Source organism: Dufourea novaeangliae, unplaced genomic scaffold, assembly GCF_001272555.1.
Source record: "Dufourea novaeangliae isolate 0120121106 unplaced genomic scaffold, ASM127255v1 scaffold168, whole genome shotgun sequence".
NCBI classification, from domain to species: Eukaryota; Metazoa; Arthropoda; class Insecta; order Hymenoptera; family Halictidae; genus Dufourea; species Dufourea novaeangliae.
The window spans coordinates 3462814-3488782 of record NW_015374062.1 but is presented as its reverse complement, the minus strand read 5'-3'; the positions used below and the strand labels follow the sequence as shown (position 1 = coordinate 3488782).

Here is a 25969-nt window from a genome sequence, read left to right as displayed (position 1 = left end):
GGGAAAGACTTTGAAACCGACGAGGAGCGAGAAACAAAAAAAAAATGTGGCGGCGGTCGTCGCGCCATTTCACGCGCAAAAATCCATCCCCGTAAATGTCGTTGATTTAAAGTGGACGATCGGCCTGGATCCGCTGGGATCCTCGTGTGCGCACGATCCGGTCCGATCAGGTATATACGGTTGATCCTCGGGCCACCAGAACGGTATATTTCTCGTCATGTATAAAAGTACAGCGAGTGGCGGCGGGTGGCGGCGATAGAAAAGAGGTTGTAACTGTGGCGAGGCGCAGTCCCGCTGCGGTCGGGGGTGCAGCTATCGGCGCAGGGCCGTACGCATCCGTGGGCGACGCTCCACGTGGAACTGACGCTACTATCCTCCTCGCGACGTCCGTCTTGCATGTTTTGCCAGAAGCGATTCGACGACGAATCATTGGCTTAGTTTCTCGACCAATACGAACAACAAAAATTCGTTTCGAATCCGAGTTTTTTTCGTGATTGTGGCGGGCTGTCTCGCGGGTCTATTTTTCTTGTGATTCTTCGAGTCGGAGCGGTTCGGCATCGCGCCGCCTACGAGTCGTCCATGAATGAGCAGCCAACGAGTGACGCGTGTGTGTTTTCCGTAATTGCCTTTCGTGCTTGATCGCTCCTCGACATATCCACACTGGTAAACCATAGTGTGTGTCCATTGTGTCCGCGGCGCCACGCTTTCTGCTCTGGACACGCTGGCAATCGCGACTTTCCACACAGTGTTTCGCCGCGCTGCTGCTCGTCGAACCGGTAGCGGGGGTGGGTGGTTCGAAAAGGAACCGTCTGGTGTTTTGTCGTTGTTTCTCTGTCGTTTCTGGCCGGGGTGTGAGTGAAGCGTGTTCGATTGAAAGTCGAAGGGTAGGAGGTGTGCCAGGTATAAACCCTGGAGGTATATTTGGGAGAGGGGAGACTTTTCGTTGCAGTTGTGCGTGATTGTTCGCCTCGGTTCGGATTCAAATCGCGAGTGGTGCGTTTGTGTCTCTCTTTTCGTGTATATACCGCGTCTGCCTGCATGATTATATACCTCGTGTTGTTTACGAATTTCATCGTCATCACGTTTCTGCTGCACGTCGTGTGTGTGTATATGTGTGTCTCTCTCTCTGTGTGTGTGTATACACACGACGTTGCTTGCATGCAACAGGCGACACCGCGTTGCCAAAGTTGCCTCTTGATTAATCGATCGGAAATTACAGTCGGGTCCTGCGTGAATAACTCTCAGGGATTCGAATTAATCGCGCGCGGCCTGCTGCCGGCAAACGCGACAACGAGGATCGAGAGAGAAAGAGAGAGAGAGTGAGGAAGAGAAGCTTCAAGAAAAGCGTGGAGAAGAGCGCGACACGCATTGGCGTAGCGGCGAGGGAGCGTGGCTCTCGAGTCTAGGGAAAAATTGCTGGAAAAGTTTTGGGGTGCACGCGCAAGGAATATCAGGGTTGTAATTACGCGAAGGTAGCGCGACGGCTTAGAATCAATACGAACGGATTACATCGTCGGCAGGTTCGACGGGGATTGAGGTGAACTTTGGAAAAACCCCGAAAAGGGGGGTTAAAGACGATAAATAAGTCTCTCTCTCTCTCTCTCTCTCTCTCTCTCGATCAGTCAATTTTTCCATCGATCGAATCGTTGAGCACGGGACGAACGAAGCCAGAAAAACCACAAGCATCATCACGGTGGTGCCACGAGTGGGTTCATGGGGTGGTGTGCTCCGTTCGGTGTGTTTGGGCGGGGTGACAGGCACTCGTTACCGCCGCGTCGTCACATGCGGCCGGTTTGCTAAAAATGGCAGCTTCGTTCGGGCTCCACGCGTGGAATAACAATTATTGGCTACGACCAAGAAAGAAATCCAGTTGACACCGGGGCGCGGGCAGCTACAAACGGGACAGTCAGTGCCGAGCACGTGGTCCGTTAGGGGAAACCAGATATAGCAGTGCTGCTAGTGGTTTGCCACCCCCTGAGGTGTGTGTGTTGACTAACTACATCCCTGGCGCACGTGCGTACGTGTATTTCCTCGAGTCGTCGTCGTCGTCGTCGTCGTCGTCGTCCGTGTCCCCGCGTTGTCGTCGTCATAGGCTGGTGCACGTGTGAATGACAAATCGCGAGTGAAAGTGCGGTGGAGAAGACTAGTGACTTTTTTTTCGTGTCACTGCACGACCTGGCTTTTAATCGCGCGAAAGCTGTCCCCATTGACAGCTGAAAAACATTTGACGTATTCTGGTGTCCGCGGTGTCGGGGGGCATCCTATGCGTTATGCATTCTACCGTGCACGTTCACGTTAATTACAAATATATGACGGGTCGACAAGTTTGAACGATGGACAGAAAGGTTTTCTCCAGCGATTCTAACGATTAAACGGCTGCCCCCCCCCCCGTGTCTCTCTACTCACCGAGTTAAGAGGAAGGTAAATACCGTACGGCGTGGCGCCACCTGCGCGCTACGTCCCTGGGACAGCAGGCTGTCTGTTGACTCTGGTGGTGTTTATTCGCGCTTGTTCCTATTCTCTCTCTCTCTCTTGCACCGGGCCATTTGTGTTTGGAGGAGATCCGTGAATTTTGTTGCAATGTGACGCCAAGATGAATGAAGATTAGCGTGATGTCGGACCAGTGCACGCGCCTCGCACCGGGTGCGCGCCCGGATCTCGACAGGAAGCCTCGTGAAACGTCTTGAAACTGGTTGAAAATCAGCGTTGAAAATGCCGGCAACGCGACCGTACAGGTGCCCATTGTTGTCGCTAGATCACAGACTTTTTCACGAGACTGCGAGTCCGGACTCAGAAACAAACACACGAATCGTGTACCGTACGTTTTGAGTGACCCCGCAACCCTGAGACTCGCGTATCGCGTTCCGACCGCGTTATAGGTTAGGTTGCCGGTACATAACCTTCAAGGGATCGGAGCGAGTGTTCACCGAGCGTCGCAAGACCGACGAATACGCGGATTCCAGGCGGTTTTAACGGAACACCGTGAACCTGAAGATATCCTGCTAAGTGCTGATTCCTGCCACAGTGGGTGATCGGTGCTATGGAATGAGTTGGGTGACCACAGGACAATGAAGGCCAATGGGACAAATAATGGTGATTTCTGTTTATTTCTTGGTTTATGTAGATTTGTCGGTGAATATTGATCTTTGTGTTGTTCTATGCTATAATGTAATGAGAGTAACGGGAGATAACAATAAGAATCTGTGAAGGTATTGTTTACATTGATTAGATGTAGTCTTTTAATGATCGTAGAAAGAGTGATAATGAGCATTTGCAGTACATGTTAACAGATGCGTATTAGACTTTATTGACTGCTCCATATGCGTCTATGAAACTTAAGGAAATACAGTTATAGCTTAAACATGCAGGAGAAAACTAGTATAGGAAAGTGATTGACATTTATTTCATATGTTGTAGCCTTGAGGTCATAAATTTAATAGAAAAATGTAGTTACTACAGCAAAATCCTTTTGAATACTATGTTGTAGATATTATGTGTTTGCTTTTTTTGAAAGTCATCTACAATTATAATGATAAATACTTATTCGTATCGATTTTAATAAGCAGGATATATTTCTTTAATTAAAATTATATGTAGACAGAAAGAAAACTTAATTTCATCATTGAAACCACTCCGAGCAACACAATTCCATCTATACATTCATAAATTCTCAGTGGTCAAACTGCAATCGAGGGACACATTTTAGTCTCCATAATTATTGTTGATATAACATCACCCAAATGCATTTACTGTTATTATTCCTGCATCTATACATACAGCGTACAGATTTGAGCTCAGTAAAATTGAGTTTATATGAAAAAACAGAAGCATAGATTTTGCACAAAGGTCATTTTTACAGATACAGTTAGGCTCTATCGCATAAATCATGACTCCAAAAATGTTCAATCATAACGAAATCATTATCATGTCGATTCCAGGCTGTAGCCGCCTAAACACGCCATTGGCAGCCACCACCACGCTGGAGGATCCGGGAACACCAGCCTCTTGGAAGGGCCCGCCACCCGGCTCGGAGGCGTCGCCCTTTACACCGAACTCCGTTGGCCAGGGTGGAGGTCCAGGGTCCGGTCCCTATAATAGCACAGGCGGTCCACCGAGCAATGCAGCCTTCCAAGGTCCGAGTCCGTTTCCTGGTGGCGCTGGTAGTCCAGCAGGCGCGCCACCATATCAGGGACCACCACCAGGTTCCGCGACACCTCAATACACCGCCTCGCCGGCACCAAGCGGTTCCTCGACACCCGGTCCAGGACCACCTCCGAATTCCGCGGGTTTCCCACCGCCGCCGAACAATTCCGGGCCGCCTTACAATGGGCCCGGCCCAAGCCCGTTTGGCTCGCCATCTGGCGGGCCGCCGCAATTCGTCGGTAGGCCCGGTTCTTCGGGACCTCCGTTTGTACCCCCGGGAGCCGGGAATCCTCATTTTCCGTCTCACGGTCAACCATTCGGCGGACCCCAATACGGAATGCCACCCGGTAGCCCGTTTGGACCTGGTCACCCGATGACAGGACCAATTGGACCCGGTCATCCAGCGATGATGGGACCCGGAGGACCTGTGGATAGGATGGACCAGGGGTGAGTCTTGAATGTGTTTTATTTTTCGAACGATGGAAAGTTTTCGAGCTTATCTTGTCCTTTTATGTAAAGGTATATCTTTCTTTGATATTATTATTATTATTCTGTTAAGAATGTAAATTCGTAGATCCAGGACAAGCATAAGATTCGGAAACATTCGACCGGGTATTTATGCTATTCTCTTCGGTCACATGTTACCTCCGTGTAAAGTACATGGTCTTGTTTTAGAAGAACTATTAGAAACGTGTGTCTACACGAACATTAACGTAGCTTCTAGTATTTTATATCATTCGGTAGAGCGTGGGTAACATAGAACGATAGAATACCGTAGTTTCATTATTTCTGCATGCTTAAGAAGCCCCGATCGCGCAACTCAAGTTCGTACCGGTAATCGAATCAGAATGGAGAACGTTATGCGCGCGGCAGCGATACCCACGAGCGTTGACAGATCCTTCGATCGTCGTACCTATTCTGAAACGCGACGCGATCGGTGTTCCATCGGCGTGGAACCTCGTGTACTTGCTCGGGAACGTACGTACAATATAAGGGCGCGGTGGATGTTAGACATCGTTAGGCCGCTGGCATTCCTAGATAACATGGTCCACAGGTAGCCACTGTTATTTATCACTGGTCTCCCGGTTGGTCCGCATTCTTGCCGATAATCCTGGTCGCGGGCAGGACTACGTTTTCTGCCCTTTACGATCGGCTGTTCCCGACCGTTCACTTGGTCGTCAATGTTTCTCCCGTGGTCGGACAACTCGTTCTTGAAATCGGTTACACACGGACCGAGGTTGTCGGAACGCTCCGACGCGATAAAAGCTACAGATGTTTCGGAGTATGAGGGTTGTCGGATGCCCGTGACCTTCGATGGTTCAGTTAGAGATAGGAATGAAAGCTACGACATTCGAACGGTAGTACCTGCATGCTACAGCCATTTGTCTGTGTTGGACCCTCTTAGTCATTTTGAATCATGTCTGATGTCTCTCGGATTGTTAAGTATATTCGGCAGAAACTGAGTGTATCGGGTCTATTAACGATTTATTGGGCCTTATACTTTCAGTGTATAAACATACGTACTCATATTACACTCAAGTCGATTCGGAGCGAAAAAATTCAATTCCATTTTCCAGGTATCGTAAAACGTTCGCTCTTCCTTCACAAGCAACAACTTAATAGATTGAAGATAAACGTTTTCCTCTTTTTCGCTGCCAAAACGTTGTCTTCGTTAGTGCCAAGCGTCGCGAAAACGTATTGTTGTTAAGTGGCCCTTTTTTTGCAAACTGAGCATGTTAGATCGCCTGTCGCAGACGAAACCTGTAATGAACGGCGCCAACGAGGGGGAGGGACATCTCTCGATGTTAAACTTGGCAGCCGTGTCAGCGAGTTTCTGTATCGCGATCTAGATTATCGATACGTGCGCTGAAAAATCGGTTCTCGCTGAAGCCGTATATACGAACCAGTTTTCACGGAATACATAGAGTCCTCTGCATCAGGCGCCTCTAATGGCGTTGACTGGTTTTGTACATCGAGCGAGGGGGCGGTCAGTAGAACGTTTTTTCTTTTGTTTTTTTTTCTTTTCGAAAACAGGAACTCAAACTAGGAATAAGGAAAAGAACAGCTTGCGACTCGTGTAAGAATTTCTTCGACGAGATCCGTGGAGATACCGAGCCCGGGGTCGGCGACAATTTTTAGACGCGCGATACGCGCCAAACGTCTGCGTATCTATACGCGCGTGTGGGCGGGCACCACGAATTCCTCACGCGTTGCGTTTACACACGCGTGTGTTCGAATTTACAGGCGGTTTAAATCTCGGTGAACTACCGGGAGAACCGATCGTGGAAGTGCGGGAGAAAGCTGATCCGTAGTATCGGCCGTGTGTACACGCAGCTTTCAGCGTTTTACAATTCGTGGCACAACCGCAGACGTGGTTGTCGGTCGAACTTTCCCGTTCGAAATAGAATCGTCGGTTTGGCTACACGGTATCTGTTAATTGCTACGCGCGTTTATCGGATCAGATAAGGTTACGGAGGGGTTAAAGAAATTTATTCAGAAATCCACCATTACACCGGCCCAACCCTTCTCTGAACCCTAAAAATCAATCGGTGCAGTCCGAATGGTTCGACATTTTTCGTTTTGGAATATGATTGACGGGTAAAATTAGGCATCGCCAAGTCAATACATCACGTTTGTAATTGATACGGCATCAAAAATATATTGCCAGACGTAATCACGAGGAGACGAAGGGTAAAGAAACTTCCAACGAGGGGCGGGGGGAGGGGGTTCGTTTGGTACACGCGTGAACCGCATAAACAACTAGAGCCCCCGACTTAACGAGGATTTATAAAACGACGGCAGTGATAAGATCGTGGTGCGCGCAACTCTCCTAATATGAATTTTAATTTCTGTCAGGCTTTAATTAACCCCCGCTAGCCCTATAATTTTCACGACGTTGAATAATTGTCTACCTGTCGCAACTTAGTTCGCGCTTCTTCCTCCCCCCATCCCCGTCTCTCTTGCCGCGCCGCCAGGTTCCCTTTCCCGCGGGAAGTGCACTACGCCTGGCCCCTCGAAGAAATTGCAGTAAGATAAATTAGCGAGAATGAAGTGGACCCTCTCCGTTCGTGCAGTCTGTTTCTCCTTTGTGCCGGTTTTTTTTTATTACTTATTTCGTATTCCTTTTTTCTGTGTCTATTCTCTGTGTTCCTCGTTTCTGTTAAGTTGTAACCAATGACGGCGTGTTGTTCGGGGGTTGTCTCGTTGGAGGTGTGGGGGGTTGTAGTAAGCGGTGTTACGCTCTTGGCAGGGATTGTATCGCGGTAGGTGACGCCATACTTTTGTTGGAGGTAGTACGCGACCCACCTCCCCTTTTCTCCCTAAACCCTCCTTGCCACCCCGTGTTACGGAGGGCGGGTGAACCAACGAGTAGAGCGAGAGAGAGGGTGGCGACTGGGGGGAGAGGGGTTGGGGCCATCGGGGTGGCACGAAGGTTCTCATATTTCCTGTATTTTAATTTTTCACGGTATCTAGCACGCGCCCGCTGTCTGAAAATTATTTGTCACCCGACGTTACTTCGCCGCTCCGCTACCGCACGCTTCGACGCCCCCCACTCGTTCTCTCGCGATTCCTCGTACGAGACGCCGTCCAAGGACCCGGCGACAACACGATCGACACAACGTGACTCGCCGGATCGATAGAACCGCACGTCGAGGACACGCTCAAAATCGTGACATCGCAAACGGAAGTTTTCATTCTCGCGCAACTCTGACCGGTTCGAATCGTTCGTTGGCTTCTGTTGTAATATAGATCCGTTTGATCTATAGAACCGATCATCGACTGTCGATTCGATAATCCTTCGAAACAGACGGTACCAGTCGAAAGTCGATTCTTTTCAAGCTCCGTGACTTTAACAGAATCATAGTTTTGTGTTTTCCATGAAACAATGTAATCAGGGCCGGATCGAGACACTTAGAGGCCCTAAGAAAGGCCTTTCGAAAACACTAGAGTCTCTTTTCGTTCAACCTCGTGCCACCCCCAAAAAATCGACAAATAAGGGTGTTTCTGGCTCGAGATCGATGTTAAGCAACCGTCCGGGGGCAACTTTTTTCCCGTCAAGCGCGTTGGAAAAAAGTTCGTTGAGAACCACTCGAGCCTCGTGCCCCCCTCCAGTTGTACCTCCTTGGTTCTCGGGGTTTGGGGTTGGGAGCAAAAGAGGGGCGGACGTAGGGTGGGGGAGGGGAGCTCTGTAGGTGTAGGTAGAGAGAACCGTGGATGGGGTGGCGATCCGTCGGGTCGGGGTTCCAGGCGGGCTTCGCTCTCGTGCGTCCGCCGCCACCACCACCGTTTACACTTTCGCGTGTAAAGGGGATCTCGGGAGACCCAGAACGTCGGGATCGCGCGGCGTGCGTTTCGTTACCCCGTTTGTCTCAGGTCGTGGTCGGACCGCGGTTCCACGCTGTTACTCCTGGAACGTTTGAGAAAACGAGCACTAGGAAATTTCGTATCGCTTTATAGCGGACCGGTTGGCCACAAGTAGGGTTTGTTTATACCGCCCCGTTTCTAGGACGGGCCGCCGTAATTGATTGGTGCCTCCCCCCTCCTCCTCCCTCTCTGTGGAACAGTCGAGTGTCGACCCCTGTATAATGCCTTGCAATTGCTCGTGTCGCTGTTGGGATAAAGTCGTTGGTAACTTTTTACAAGGAAAGGCACGGAAGTGTCCCCCTCCGATTTTGATGAAACTTCGTATGTCTGTTAAGCAGTCAAAAATAAGAGATACGTATTTTTTTTATCGGCTGAGATGCGACTTTAAGGGGTTGAACCATCCCTCGAATTTTTGATCCGAAATTTTTTTGTTATAAACAAATTATATTTTGGACAATTTGTTAGTACCATATTATTCTACATAAAAAACCACAAACCTCGTCCATTAGAAGTTTTCATGTATCTCCTCTGGTTTTCGAGATAGTACTTTCGGGTTGAAACTTCGAGGGGTGGTTTCACCTCTTAAAGTCGCGTCTCAGCCGATACAAAAATATACGTATCGCTTATTTTTGACTGCTTAATAGACATACGAAGTTTCATCAAAATCGGAGGGGGACACTTCCATGCCTTCCCTTGTTAGATTCGTGGGTACCAGAAAGAATCCCTATCACAACTATACCTTGTAAATGTCGAATAAGTAAGCCGGTGTACTAAGGGCAGAGGGGGTGGTAGATCTGGAAGAATATTGAACAGGTGGGATTGAGAGATGTTTTGCCTTGGATTTTCATGAGATTTTGAAGGATGAAGCTTGACATTGATTGGATCAGCCACCTTCAAGAACCAGAGTCCACTATTGTCTAGTGTTTCAGTAAATTTTGAAATGTTTCTTTTTCTGTGTATATCTCCACCTGTATTTCATTTTAACGTTAATTATCATCGTATTCGTTAATTCCACGGACGTGGTAAAAACGCGAACCGTAACTCCTACCTGGGAGTTGCGCTGTATTTATAATCTGTTCGTACGCGTTGGCTCGTCAAAGTTCGCTGAACTGGCCAGAAAATATTATCATTAATTATTTACTAATTAAATTGCCGCATAGAGTTCCGTAATGTTTTATATTGTTTCCTGGAGAATATCAGGCCGATGTGTAATTAATATCGAAGAATTATTATGGTAGTCCGCTGTAAAATTGGTAGCCCGAAAGAGAGGATGGTTGTAATTATGATGTACTAACAAAAACCATTAACAGCGTGCACGGAATCGAAGGTGGGGAGATTTCTTTTACGATCCAGGAATAGATCGGAGGAATAATCAGGAGACATTCGAAAAAAGGGTTAGGATGTATCACTCTGTTCGAGAGCCTGTGCTCTCTCTCTCTCTCTCTCTCTCTCTCTCTCTCTCTCTCTCTCTTGCATTATTAGCCGCGATGGCGGTGCACTGAGGAAAGAGATAGTATTGATTTTTACCGATATTTAGCCGTGGAATTATCCCCTCTCTCTTTTCCTCTTCGCGTCGTTCTTTTTCTTTCTCTCGTTTGCCAGCTCTGTCTCTCCTTAGACCCGTCTGCTTCCTTTGCAGCCACGATCCTCCCTTCCATATCCTCTCCCCCCGCTCTTTGCCCCCCCCCCAAAACTACCCCTACTCTCATCTAGCCTGGCTCTCCCAGTGTACCCCCTCAAGGGCCACCCTCCGCAGGGAACGGCACCCTTTGCGAGGTCCCGAAGGAAACTAGGTGCCGGCAACGGAAAATCTGAATACCTATGACCCGGAAGGACGTTTCCATGCTAAGCACACGGTGAAACAAAAATGAAAAAACTCTGTTCCTCCGACCAGCGGACCTCCCCGACTTCGTCTCGATATCTGACGAAGGGCTAGGAGGAGTTTGGTGCACTCCTAATTAGAATGGATGTCGAGGGTTTGTTCCGATTACGTATCGGTATATTTCTTCTAATTGAGCTTCCTCGTGCTCCCAACTAGATCACGATGTATACTTCTTCGTTGATCTACGATTAGTTCGCTAAAGTGCACAACGTGCGATCAACTCTAGGAACATATCATCCACGCAATGCATTCGAATCGAATCTAAATCTCATACGAAGTTTCAATCGGAAAAGGAATCTTCGGCAAATGCCACAACTTCGTACCCGAAACTCGAGGGTAGCGAAGGGTAGGCTCTTGTTACCTGTTCGGCAACAATCCCAGGCAAGTCTCGCCTGGCGACTTACCGGTGTATTATCGACTCGTCGCATTCTTCCCATGTCGTTGCTGGTCAGGAAGCAAACCTTGTCCGTTTTCTTTTTTCTTTTTCGCCTCGAAACTTCTGGCGACCTCTGTCCAGTCCGGATCTTCGGGCAGAAGGACTATCTAATCGACGCTGTCCAGGAGTCCCTGGTAGTCGCAGCCTCGGAATGGGAACCTCTAATTTATAAGACCGAGATGAGTGGGGTCGTGGGCGGAGGAAGACGTGGAGATAGAGAAAGAGCACCTCTTACTAAAATTCAAAAGTTCCCTCGACGAAGTTTACGATGCCGTCTAGCCGGCGCGTCGCTGAGATTCTCCGTCTATCCGTCGTTTACCCCTACTCTACACCACCCCCTCGTCCCCCTTTCGTTCATCCTTCGCCTCTCGTATCCTTGCTAGATGTGTCCTCCGATGTTCCTGCCCCCCTCCCCATGTAATGCGTGAACGTGGCAAACCCCTATTTTCCCAGACCGGTCGATTTTCTCTTCCGTTCGTGAGCACTCGCAGACCGACTCTGGGGTTTTCATATTGAATTCGAACAGTCGATATGGTTACAAGTCGATTTCTCTCGTTGACAGAATTTCTTTTGCGAGAATAATTGTTATTCTCTCTCTCTCTCTCTGTGTCTGTCCATTCAAATATTGACAGATTTTATGCGGAAACTAAATAGATTCCAGGGACCACGAGGGTTAATAGATACCCAGGATTAAGTAGACCACACCCGTGACCATTGTTCGAAATAATGACCGTCTGGAACCGTTGGCAATTTTCCGCCGTTTCGAGAATCGAAAGTCGTCCTTCTCGAACCTTTCTCGTCGGGATACGACGTTATATACCTGGACACAACCGAGAGAACCACGTCGGGTGTCATAAACTGTTTTATCCCCGAGGGTGGGCCCGGGGTGCCTTAACGAGTTTTAATCCGGATAAGAAACGAATTGGCACCCCGCAGGCTGCTCCGGTGTAACGGTATACACACACCGGGGGCATTAAATGTTGGGTATGGTCAGCGACCCACGGGTAGCTATCTGGCCTGCGTTGCCGGAGTCGTTACATTAGAATGCGCTCGGCTTGGACGATTCTTTATTCATCGACCGTGTAGCGAAACGACGTATGTATCTACGTACACGCATCTGTGCCTTGTGTTTTTCCACGTGGAACTTTTTCGAACGCCCGCCCGATCTCATAGGGAAGAAATATCTGGCGATGCTTCTTCGAAGAAAAATCGAGAATTTCGATGGTGTATCGCTAGAATTGAGGGGCTGATGGAAAATTGGCACATGCTAAAATACTATAAGTTTACGCGATGACTACTTTTGGGAAAACTAATTTTCTCAGATTCGGTATTAACCTTTTGAAACACGGTGCTGTGAAAAATGTCTCAGTTTTTTATTTCGTACCCAACTCGCATGGTGGGACGTTATTCGTACCACTTCTGAGTCGTGAAATGACTAACAATTTAACAGAATTGAACTAAAATAATATTTTTACATGTTTTATACGAAAAATGTCAGCAGCTGGGCATTTCTTTATTGGAAAATTCTGTGCTCCAAGGTGTTAACTCGTAGTTATTTTAGTTGGTAATTGGAGTAGATGGTGAGTGGCAGTACTATCTGATCTTCACTAAAAAATTCATAGTATGTGATACATTTTTTAACAATCTAAGGAAATGAGTGCAGCTATTGGGGCAAAACATTTTTTACGCTATTCGGTTTTAATTCCCGACAAGGATGTACACGCTCGCGGAACGAGGAAAGACAATTTTTCATTCCCCCTCGTCGGGGATAGGTTTTTCGATTTTTATCATAACATTTATCGGTCGACGTTTATGATTTCCAGCGAAACGAGCCGCGATTATCAGCTTCGCCCACGGTCTCGATTCAGGGTAGTCAGCAAAGTAGCCCCTCCACCATCGGAAAGGGGCCCCCGATGGAAATCGGCCTCTGGCCGGTCATGCGTGAATAATATATCGAGATTCGCGTCCCACCGTTGTATTAAGCTGTAATTCCTAAAGCAAGCCAGTATGAGAATATTTAGCCGGGACGTTTATTTTCCTGGACGCCCACGACGATCCTAAACGACGTTTTTCCCGCCTTCGTCGTCGATGAAATTTATCGACGTCGTTCGCCGATCCACTCACGGATCTCTCTTTAGTTTTCTCTGTTGGCCGTCAGGAAGAATTCAAGTTCAGTAAAATCGGCGGGATCCCGGCTTAATAAATAACACAGATAAGTGTTGAAATTTCGAGTCGAGTATTTGATGCGATCTTGGCGTGTTGGGTGCGTTACCCTGATGCTTTTCGAATAATTTTCGAACACGGAAGTGGCGGGAACTTACGGAAAAACTGGTCGGTAAAATTTGTTTTGTTTTGTTTATTTTTGTAATTCTTCATACAGTCCCGTAGAATTTTTGTTAAATTTTCTCTATAATAAATCTTTGTAAATTCTGGTAGGTATATCTTTACGGATTTTTGTATATCGAAACTTTTCGTGTGACGAATAGATGTCACCTTCCACTTTTGTTGATCGAAATCGGCGGAGATTCCGTTGAAGGATGTTGAACGTCGCGAGAGAAATCACCTAGAAACAATTAGCCACAGTGCACCGTGTGTTCGCAACGGTGCATCTGCATCGTGGTCCCGTCCAACCTTTGAGCCCCTTTATATACCACCGGGGGAATGAGTCACTCTCGATTCGTAGCACAATCGCGCATCTGGTCGGACGACGGATTGTCCTCGTTCCTGGGGGCTCACGGACGCTCCGCATCCCCGGAGCTTCCATTTCCGTTCGGGGTAAGTCGGAGTGTAGATTCTGAAAAGAAATAAACAAATCGAAACAGCCCTGCTCCTTCGCCGTATGCTAAGAAGCTGTCGATAAAATTACTTTCTGATCGCGGAACCAAATGAACCGCGGGATAATATTTGCCCCGAGCAAATATTAAATATTATTCCATGCAAACAGCATAATATTTGCCCGACAGAATGTTGACCGAGCGCAGCTAATACGTTTCACCAACGAACAATTCGATTAATGTTCTGGCGGTTGGAGTACGTGGCAAAAGGAACAGGTAAGGGTTGACTCTGCGTTGTTACAATCAGTCGAAAATTCGGATACGTGTACACCCTGTTTACGGTTCACGCGTTAACCAGGCCTCGAAACCTTCTTGCCCCTCGGCGAGTAGTCACCCTTTCTCGTTAAGGAAATTCTGCCGTGTTGAAACGCCTCGGGCGAGGTCGCCATTTGTGTTAATTGCACGGTAAGAGTGGCCGAGGGGGATGACTCTCGGGGGGTGGTGTGAGTTAGCGGGGACGTAGGTGGGCGGATGGCTATGGGCAGTACGTGTCAACTTTGTAATGAGTGTGTTCGGAGGAAGGTGTCTCCTGGAATCAGGTTAAAACTTATTGCACGGTTGGGGGGACAGGCTAGTGGAGATGGTTTTTTTTAGATAAATTTCCGAAAAGCACCCACACCCGATGACCCAGACCTTGACATGTGTTATCAAGGTTACCCTCCCGAGTAACCTTCAAAAGGTTTAAACCGCTCATCATTGGTTACTAAAAAGTTACGAACAAAAGAAATGCTTGAATTGTCTCTATCCAACTCCGATCGGTATAATGCTTTGAACACTATTTTTTAAAGACACTACGTTACAAAAGTTGAGATTCCTGGGAAAATTACGGAACGTTTATCAATCTTTTTTTGTTAATAACTTTTTATTAACCAATGATCGGCGGTTTAAAGCTTTCAAAGGTTACTGGGAAGGGTGTTAAAATTAGGGTCGTCGAAAAGCAATGAGCTTTTTCCTCTCGAGCAACAGAGATCGCGAAACGTGTAACAGAAGAAAAAAAAGGTAATTGAAGCGAACGGTGAAACAATTAATGGCAGCCTCGTGGAACAAAAGCAACCGCTCGGGTCCTTCCGCGAGGGGGATCGAATTCCGCGGGAAATCATTATTTCGCCCGGCATTACGCGTTTCCCGGCGTTTTCCATTTCTTTGGCAATTTCCGGCCCTTTCTGGAACGCCGCCGCGAGCCACTCGATCCTTCTCATCGAAAGCGTACGACCAGCCTCTCGTTCTCTCTCTGCTTTTCTCTCGGCCGTCTCCCTTCTTCGCGGCCCACCTCTCGACGAATGCGACGTGAGCCATTAGCGCAGGTCACGGCGTTATTAAAGACAATGAAGCAAACTTTATACGAGCAGGGGGGTGGGAGGTACGGGGCCAATTACTTGGCATACGTCGAACCACCTTCGCGATCGCGTCTCTCCCCACTCATCGATGGACCCTTCGTCACGTTGCTCACCGAGAAACGACACGGGTAAACGATATGGCCGTTCGGAATCTCTGTTTTTGCGAGTTCACGACCGCGCAATCTTAGGTGTATAAGTAACCATTTCTGAACTAGCCCTAAAGATCGAAGAATCTTATTGAATCGACGACAAAACAAATCTTGTAGTGCCTGTAGGAGATGTAGGATCTATTCTCTGTTCAAGGTTACTTTCTTTACCAATGGATTGTGGATACAGTGAAACAAAAAAGGATTCGTTACAGCAGTGATTCTGTCATTTGACAATATGGTCATTTCACGCGAAATCCGACACTTTTCGGATTATTGTTGAAACTTGAATATACTGCAGACTTTAATGGTGTATAAACTTATCTCGACGGATTTTTGGAAATTTTAAACATTGTTGATTTTACAGCTGTTTGGAATATAGCGTCAACCTTTTGTCAATAAATTATAACTGTTGAACTAACACACTTATGAAAATGAACTTTGTGGGTGCTTACAGTGGAGATATAAGAGTACCAAATAAAAGTTATTCAAGTTAAAAGAACATATTTTTTAACCATTTATTTTTCAATTGTTTTAAAGAAATACAATTCCATAATAGCAGGGCACTATTGAAAAATTTGAAAAAGAATGAGGATCTAGTCCTATTTGTCCTTTTTATGGACAAATCTTTCAAAAGAAGGACACTTGAAAATTGGTTATATGAAAATTAATTGAGGTTAACGTTGCCGGTTTATTATGCTTACGAGATAACTCAGAGTTTAGTTGAGTGTCTTGACCCTTTGGTTGGAAGCGATTTCAAGGTATTTTCAACCCATCCCACCGTTACAAAGAACCTCCTTCTGATTGTCGATCGAGGGAACCGATTCTGTCCGTTCCACTGGCGCCGATTTCACCCCGGGACCACGTTAACACGTCGGTAATTGGATGTACCGTTGTAATTGCTAGTCACGTGATTGCTAACCAGAGTCTCTTCTTTAGTCAGAGCTTTGAGAATGTTCCAATAATCTCCTTACATTAAGATTTCATCCTTTGAGTCGCACGTCTGATTACCGTTCGAAGTACATTTAAGTTTAGGAAAGTACTATAGTGGATTTACCTTTTTTCCACTATATAGTGGATTTACCTTATTTTTTTATTGTATAATGGATTTACCTTTTTTCTACTATATAGTGGAATTCGTTTTTTTCGTTCAAGATCGAACGAACACTCGTTTTAATATCGTGCAAACGACCTGACCAAGTCTGCCTGCGCATTCTGTCGAAATATTAGTAATGCATTATTTGTTAACACAGCGATCCGAAACGCAGATAAATTCTCCCGTGCTCGAAATTTACCGCGATCGCGTCACGGGCAACATCAATTTTTACGCGTTGTTCGGGAAACGACCTCGAATAATCCCGACGAATCCAGTTTTAAACAAACAGCCACGTCCCTACCCTCTCATTATTTATGACCACTAGACGGCCACATTAAAAATAATGATGTTGCGACATACTCGCCGGGCGCGAGAATCAATGAAGCAATTAAATTGATAAGTTTGCCTCGTTATATTTTCATTCTTTTGTCGCGAAGGGCGATCAACCCCGGTGAAATTACGCTCGAACGTGTATATGTATACCGTCGCAACCGTGTATGCTTATACAGACGTAAAATTTCCCCCGTTTGTGCTGGCGAGAGAGGGAAAAGAACTTAGATGTTTTAAGTAGAATCGTTACACGATTACCGTACGCCGCGATAGCCTTGATTCTTATCGCAATCTCAACCATGAATTCGGCTTTTCACGTATATCCAATGATAAATTCCTGGGCTTGTTCCCACGATTTTTGACTCCGACAGTCGCGTTATACACACCCTTGAGTATTCAGGTAGAGACACGGAGGGGTATACTCTCCATTAAGAGCGATCTCGCGCTCCTCTCCGTTTCGATTCGTTGGCTGTCCCTTCCAAAGGTTCTGTCGTATTCTTTCCCTTATTAAATCGGACCACGTTGACGGTAGCAATATCATTAGTGATGTACCGGCTAGGGTTTTCACCGACTAGTCGATTAACCGGCCCCTAAGAAGCCGATTATTCTGTCGACTTATTAAGAAGAAATTTAATTAATATGGTTCCAGTTACATTCGTTAGAGAAAAAGAATTTATATTTTATAATTGTTCAATATTATCGATCACAAAGAGAACATTTTTAAACATTGTGTATGACACTCACTTTATTACGTCCTGTTTCCTGGTTAATCGATGCTTATTTAGCTGGTTTCAATAAACAATAATTATTATTTTTATGTTTCATGTAATAATTCAGTTACATACACATCATCAGAATCGTACTAATGACAGTAAAGAAAGAACATTATATTTTTATTTCTATACCGTATCAAGTTATCAACAATACAAAAAATTCATGGCCGATCAATCGGCCTTTTTAGTCGATTAGTCGCCGACCAGAAAAGCGGCGGGATAGTCGGATTAACCGACTGGTCGGCCACTAGCCGGTACATCTCTAATTATGATCGAACCTTTCCACCTTTAAAGTCAAAATCCACTTCACTGTGGGTTCACAGAGAAGAACAGTCTAGTTTGGAGAGAGCAACAATATTTGTCCCAAATCGCGGCAAGATTGCTCACCCGCGACCGACTTCCACTCGATAAAATTCTTATCGACGATAAGGAGAACACTTGGTTCTCATAAGTGTACATTTAGTTTAAATGGGAGGGGGGGGGCGCGAATAAATTCCTTGGCGTTCGAGATACCGACTATACACCGAAGGCCTTTGTCCCCTCCTCCCCTGCACGATTTAATTGATTCGTACCGATAAGTGTTTCCGGAAGACGCTTAACCTGTTATTGGTGTGTGGGAATTCTCGCGGCACGCGTTACGAATTCATTAACTCAGTTCCGAGATGTATACAGGGTGTTAAAAAAACACTATTCAATATTTATACGGTACATAGAACACACAGGCTCGAATAAAATGGTTGATTTCTCCCCTCATGTAAAATACGAATACGGCCGAATTATTGTACAAAGTTGCATTGCTTTATTATATTGAATGCTTTTTTTAACACCCTGTACATACCGTGGCGATACCCGGTAATAGAGGGGGCAGAGGCGTGTATGTTATTATCTTGCACCTACCAGTTTTATCGGAGGAGATGCCGCGCGCGACAACGAACCGCGGGACCGCCACTTAAAATCTTGTTCGTCGCGACGGCCATTTCTTCTCCAGATCTCTCTCTCTTTCTTCCTTCCTTTAATTGCCGGCATTTTAATCGTGGTACGTCATTCCGTGATTGCGGAGCAAATTGCCGCCCTCCAACCGTTCTCCGGTTCACGTCTTTTCGTCCCGTAGAAATCTAACATCGAGCGTGTTCTGGGAATTTCGGGCGCGCGGAGTGTAGGTAGGTCAAATATATCTCAAAAAACTTACAGGATGGTGGCGTCAAATTTCAAATTTGTATTATAAATTTACGGTATTCGTTCGATTCACCCTCGTACATATAAAAGATAAAGTTAATTCGTAGACAGAACCTTCAAAAAATTCAAATAATTTGCACGTAGATTGGCAGCAGATATTGACCAAATCTATGTACAGATCCATGCAAGTATCTGTTCTCGCATTTTGCTTCGATTTTTCCTGCATCAAATCTGTAGCCATTTTGATTACAAAAGCTTAAAACTTGTTTTGAAGAAAATTTGGATCTGTAGGTTCGCTGACTGGGCTGGTGTATTTACATATTTGGTCCAGTTTCAGCCCTATTTACACGCAAAGCTCCCTTCGATTTCCACGTTTCTACGTAAACACTACGGGTAGGGTACCGCCCGCGATATCCGGGGATGACCGGATGACAAGAAGTCCCGGCGGGCGTCAAAACAGTTCGATATCTTCGATTGGCCCCTGATGCAAAAGACCGCGGCTACTTTTGCATCGTCCTGTACCCCAGCAACCCCAGGGGGTGGTGGCGGTGGTGGCGGTGGGCGGCCGGGATGGGGCTGCGGCGGGCGTTTTTCAAATAATTACATCGGGCTGCGGTGGTGGTGGGTTGCCATGGCAACCGCAGTGCCTTCAGCATCCTACGACTGAAAGCAACCGGGCAACCGTGCTGCGGTGCAACCGGGTTCTCCTCTTCCCTTGGTGTTTCAGACTCGGTGTTTCTCTGGACCGTTTGCGTTTCATCGGGAACGATTCTGATGGTTGTTTCGACAAACGGAGCTTGGCTTCGGATTAGCAATCCGTAAATATAATAATTCGGTTTCTCACCTGAGTACATATACGAAACGTGTGCTTAATCCTTTGCGTTCCGTGCATTTTTAGCGCCTGTAGGTAGTCTACTCCAACGATTTTTAGGCGAAATAAAAGAAGATAATGTGGTGACAGTATACCCGGTAGTTGGAGTTGATCGCCTTTACTTTGTATGATAGCTACACTGGTAGTTGGAACACAAAGGGTTAATTGGACGACTACTTCATCTTGTTCACATAATATGATGAGTAATTCGAAGGGGAAGCGTGCGCTGCCGATCCTTCCAATGATTTTCCTCGGGTTGGTTATTCAACGGGCGGAAAGGGAGGGGGTTGCATTATGCAGAACTTGGGGGTGGACTTGCTTGGGGAGAGAGATTGTAGAATCTCGTGTAAGCCTCCTCCCCTAATCTCTGAGACGGTATGCTTAAACTTTTACGTCGTTTCTATAATCCGCAAGGATATATCAAATAGATTCTGGGTAGTAATGATCGAAGGTGTTACTGGTCTGTTTTTTTTAAAATCACCTTTTCGGCCGACTGTTTCTGTGGTGGCGTCGATCACGGTCGCTAGGTTTTACCTTAAACAAGAATTCTTCATTTCCTCGATGAAATTTGCCTGGGAATTATGTAGGATGTTTTTATAAATGTTTACTTTGGAAACCTATGACCTAAACGAAACTGCCTCCACCAGGCAATCGTGGCAGACTGTCGTTTCTGCATATCTATTCAGTTGTTCGTTCATCCACAATTATTAACGATTCACGATTCTATTCCCTCCTTATTGTTAAAAAAAAAAAACAAGCATGCATCACCGTTCGGTAAACATTCTGCGGTTAAACGACCATCGAGATCGATTAAAAGCCTCGAAGAAAGTTGAAACAAGAGGAATTCTGTCACTGTACCCCGGAAGTCCGTGAGATTCGTTGTTACACCCCCCGTCCCCTCTAATCGTCCGAAATCGCCGGAGTCTCGTGTGCCATTACGCGGGAAAATAAACGGGAAACGAAAGGCTTTTCTTGGATCGCTTTCCCCCGTTCCATTTGGACAATAGAGGCGGGGAGTAAAGATCAGGGGGGTTGGGGGTGGGTGGATGGCCATCCCGACGGCGCCAGGAAGCGGCTGAAACCGACAGGGTTTACTGTTTGGCTGCGTTACGGATCAACGTGGTAGCGCGGGGAATGGGGTGCTCACCTTCTCTCCTTCCTTCCACGCGGCTCGCTCGACCTACTGGCGACCTACACACCTAACCTGACGTGCCACCACGGGTCAAGCAGGACTGGAGAGAGTTGCCAGAGAGAGAGAGAGAAAGACAGAAAGGAAAGGAAGTTGCCGGCACAGACACGAGACGGCGGGAACAGGGGCGGTTGGAGTGGGGTCAGTTCGTGACCCGACCACCTGTGGAAGCTGCCGGTAGCTACTTCTTGTTTGCTGTTTGCGCATACCTACCTACCACTTATACGTAGGTACTACTACGTATTACGTAGGCGAACCGCCAGCCGATGACCGTGGTCACGGTTAGAACCGAAATTACACCGCCACCCTGACCCTTCGCGGAACCACCGGTTCGAGTGTTCCTTTTCGGTCGTTGTGCACCGTTCGGTCAATGTTCAAGTTGATTTAAGTAGCTATCGACATGCGTTACGAAAACTACAGTACTATCTCGATGAGTGCGACGTATTTACTCGAGTCCACTTCGGAGCATTCATGGTAAGGCGGATGGGTTTTCTCTGCTTAGCTTCTGTTCACTCTGTTTTCGAAGTTTCTCTGACTTCAGTTCCCCTGATGGTCTACGAACGAGTCATTGTTTTTGTAATGGCTCGTGGACACTCGAAGAAGAACAGTCTCTGTTTGTGGATTCGTCGGTAGTAGAGAAACTTCATATGTTCGGTTGTTGTTTCATCGAAACGATTTAGAATATCGCGCCTGCACCGGTCATCCCCGGCCCGCAGATTACATTATCCGTTCCCATTATTTTGACAAACATTTCTCGCGCCTGGCAAATCGACCAATAAAACGGGACAATTTGCTCCGGCATTTAGATGTAATTATAACTTAACGCGCCCCCGCTCCGTCTGTTGCGCGATTGTAATTGCAGCGGTAACAACGTTTAGGTACCATTCCCATTGTTTTCTACAATGATTTAAACGATCGCCGGCGTCGATCGAATTTATGCCCGGCCGGCGAACTAATCGGCGAAAAACAATTAATTACACGATGTTGCGCTAGCACGGAGGCTCTCATTAACCGTGACTTCTGGCCACTGTCGCGAGAGAGAAAGAGAGAGACTATTAATACCAGGTAATACCCAGGAGTGATGGAAACTGCAGTCATATGTTCGTTCAGATTTATTCATATTTTATCTTTGTAAATACAGGGTGTTTATAAAAATCTGGAACACTCACAGAGTGGATCGCTACATACGCGTGAATTACAGTAATTCCTCTATGAATGTTCGAAGGTTCCTCGACACTGATAAGGAAAGGTCCCCAGGTGTAACGCTGATTTTTTACTGAGCTTTTTGCATAGTGATGCAGCATGGAATTTTGAAGCCATATTTGTTTTAGGTAAACTACTAGGTTGTCTATGGTAAAAAATTGCAGAAAGTTTATCGTGGTGTTCTTTTTAGTTCGAACCTTATTAAAACCTTTAACGCGTTGCACTGCCACAGTCAAGAAAGTCCACTGTACTTGGTAAAGTACATAGATACCATTTTCCGTTTTAACAGAAGCATCGATTCATGATCCCTCGACAACAATGGCATCCCTGGTCTTCCGTACTCACTGATAGTGCACACGTCGGTACAAAAGTCATTAACAATTAGGCAACCAGAACCCAGATCTCCCCTAATCCATAAAATTTAATATTTCGCATAAACAATCTGTAGTCTAGTGGATAATTGTAACAATGGAAACAGAACGATTTACCACGGGAGAACTATCGCGTTTCGTCATCCAAGGATCATCCCTCTCCCGGTGTGTCCCCGGATCTAGACTTGACACGCGTGCAAAGTCGCGTCGTGTCCCCGTTGATGTAATAGCGCGGTGAAACTACATCATATCGCCATAGGTATGATATATACCCGCCGCTTAATAGTACTACGGCCATTCATGCCCACGGAATCACCGGCAGCTTAGCGCTCTATTAATCACAGATTATTATTCATGCGCCTACCAGTGGCGCGGTCCGTGGCGCTTTTAGCGCCGCCGTTGACTTTTGTCGCCCCATTGCCACCAAGCTCTCTTCCCAGCTTCGTTTTCTCTCTCTTTCTGTCCCATCGGGCCTTCGTCTCTTCTTCCATCCTCTTCGTAGCAGCAACCTCGCGCCACCTGAATTCTTTCCGGTTCCTTTCGGTCCCGCTTCATTAACCGGCACGCGGTGGAAATGGAATCGGGAAGCTGGCTGTGAGACTCGCGGATAAAAAGGGACCGCGGCGACTGTGCCGTAGCCTGGAACTGCTGGTGTCGCGCGAGCACGGTTAATTGGTTTCTGAGAGGAATCCTTGGGTCGGGTCCTGTTTTCGTTTGGATAAAGACTTCTGTCCCATTCAAGGTTTAAACCGTGGCGGGGACACGTGTATGTACAGGGTGTCAAGGAATTACACGTCGGGTCTACCATAGCCGGATTCTACACGTTCGATTTGGTAGAGATACAGGTAAAAACGTTTTGCAGAATTGACCTTGACCTTGGATTTGAAGGTCAAATTTTGGAGGAAAAACAAGCTCATCGCGAGGATAAAAAGACTGAAAGAAACCATGGGACGGAACTCAACCATTCCCTTGAAAAACTATGTTGAATTTCCATTCATTTTCAAACTGCTTTTATTTTGTAATATGTCGAATCTCCCAGTCAGACACAACTAAAATATCAACGATATTTAACTTCTTGGCCGAAAGCCAAGAAATACAGGAAAATTCTTTCGGTTGTCGATCCCCCCCCCCCCGTTACGAGTTAATTCGCAATTCTAAGCCATCTTTCTGAATGGTAGATATGTGTATACACGTCGTTGCCAACCTTCGTTGTGGAGTTACTCGGAGGTTCCATTCACGCCCGAGTCTTCGAAAGACATCGAAGGAAGCCGCGGTTCTCTGTTTTTTTCCTCGGTCCATCGAGAGGTCTGACCTCCACAAAAAACCGCTGCCCCGTGAAAAAAAAGTACTTGTTCACGCTTTTTAGTCCCCGATACATCGGTCAGCGCCGGCCGAAAAAAAGGGGTTTCGCTCGAGCCCCTTATCTCTGCTCTGGTCGTTGCTTTTTTTTCGGTTGGTCACGTATCGGTCCTTTTTCGACCGGTACCTCTCTTGATACTTCTCTAGAGCCTCGGCTGGTACACGTATCCGGCGTACATGCGCCGACTATTCTCGAAGAAGGTCGCCACCGCGTGTCAATGCTTTTCGTCTCCCTCCGTCCATCCCCCCTGGGACTCCTCTCCATGCGATGGCTGTCCGTTTTTTTTTGTCGTTGCCGTTGCATCGGGGACGAATGATTAATTATTACGTCTCGTCCCCGCCAAGTATCAGTGATCTTTCTCGACAGAAAAAAAGGCAACCGCGATCTTTCGCAAACGACTTCCTTTTCCTGGTGTCAATGGTTTCCTACGTGGATCTGGACGGGGGATGAAAATATTTTGAATCACTGTCTTACTAATATAATTAATATCTTTTAATGAAACATTAGAACACATCTAAGGTACGTGCTTTTTTGTGGGTGGAGGCATTTGAAGGATATCAAGGCCACCTTCATTTTTTTAACGGAATAAGCTATTTTTTGTACTATAGATCGATAGAGTATCAAATTCTGAGTAAAAATATGTTGACCCTCATACATCCTAAACCTAATAGTTAACGAGATATTTACAAAATAATCACTGTAATGAAATGGCTGTATTGAAGTTGAAAATTACGTATTAAAAATTATTTTGTAAATATCTCGTTAACTATTAGGTTTAGGTTGTATGAAGATCAACGTCAGACTGTTAAAAGTATACAGCTGGTGGTTGGAGTAGATCGCTATTGCTTGCTGTGCCAGGCACATTGGTAGTTGAATCGCAAAGGGTTAGCACTAGATCGGAATGTTTTTCGATTAATTTCACCAGGACCGCAGGATGGAGGGGAGAGCCTGTTCCGTGCGTCATTAATTTGACAGACGACCACGCGGCATACTAGATGTCCGGCTGTTCTACGTATATACCTCGGTACGAGCCTCGTGTGCCACTCGGTTAATTGACGCTTAATTGGCCGTAATTAAGTTAACTTCTCGCGGAGCACGTGGACCCGGCTTCACGGAGATTGGCCACGCGCAAACAACGCGGTTTAAGCAGTCGCCCTCCGGGAGCGAATTGAAACATGTCGGCAACTCGGTGATGATGAATGATGCATGCTTTTCGGCCACTTGAAAAGATACCCCTGCAGTCCTGACACTTTTTAAAGTATACTGGCTCCGGTCTCCTCTTCTGCACTCTGTGCACACGACTCTCTGGTCGTCTACCTAACATGTATCATCTACATACATGACCGTTGACATTTCACATATGTTTTGAAGTATATTCGTAGCGACTGGATCTTTAAACAGGAACATGTAAAATCGTCACTGCACATATCTATGTGCACAGAGACCAGTCAAAACTCACCTGTATCATTTGTGTTTTTTGAGTATAGTTGCCACGGGTAGCTACTTTTAACCATGAACTTGGCGAATTTTTGTAGAGATCTAGGGGTCGTATTTTACAATTATTGAAATCCTAGAGATCTCTACCCTCTGTAGACGTATCCATTCACTGGGTCCAAAATGGCGGATGAACATCTCTCTAATACTCTAGCGAGAGAAGACCCCAAGAAGTTCACGGGTCAACCGATCCAGTTGGTCATTGCGAAAGGGTGTTAATCCTGAGAACCTGGTTGAACCGTTTTACCCTTAGGCCAACGCAGATTTCCCCGTGACATTGGGTGGGCTCCGTACCCTGTCATTACAGCAATCGTCGGATGGTTCGGCGCGTGCAACATAGTTGCTGATTGAAATGCAAAGCTCGAAGCCAGGCACAATAGCTTCGCGTATTGTCGATCTTTTTTTTTTCCTTTTTTTTCTTGCATTCTACCACGCGAAGCCCCTGCCTCTATCGACATTCTTCTCGAGACATTGTTGCAGCTTCCTCGCATATCCGCTTTGTCGAGGGCGCGAGAACAGAATCTTCGATGTATTGTAAAGAGCTCCCTGGGTGTCGACCAAGGGAGGGGTAGGGGAGAGGGTGGTCCATTTCACGCCTAAAAACCTCTACGAGCAAACAAATACACAAAGGATCAGAAAAACAGGTTGGGTTTCTTTTTTAAATAGGAACTACCGCATCGTTAATCATCCCGTGCAATCGAAAACTTGGTCAATGGTCGAATCAGTCTATATCGGGGCTATTATTAAAATCTATTCGGCACGTGTGAGATTCGCGGCGCGGGCAGCGGGCCACACGCGTGTCACGGCGCGCGCGCGTGCTAGCGTACCATCGATCAAGGATACCCGAACAGAAGAGAAGGATACGCGGGGACCTCGAGTCAGGGTCACTCGGGAAGGTGGCGACCTAACCTCAAATCCCAGCCAGGTAATTCACCTCCACCTTGAATTCCGGCGTCTGGTTCG

At 46.6% G+C, this 25969-nt stretch overlaps 1 protein-coding gene across 3 annotated transcripts in view; it reads left to right on the top strand.

The window, feature by feature from the left end:
* Positions 1 to 2459: 2459 nt before the first annotated feature.
* The window catches only part of LOC107190190 (LIM domain-binding protein 2-like), a 129178-nt gene continuing 105668 nt past the window's right edge, over positions 2460 to 25969 (top strand). For all 3 annotated transcript variants that reach the window (XM_015578953.1, XM_015578952.1, XM_015578954.1), the window contains exons 1-2: positions 2460 to 3093; positions 3939 to 4590. In XM_015578953.1, coding sequence (XP_015434439.1) covers positions 3069 to 3093; positions 3939 to 4590 — 677 coding nt within the window. In that variant the 5' untranslated portion in view covers positions 2460 to 3068. The remainder of the gene's footprint in view (positions 3094 to 3938; positions 4591 to 25969) is intronic.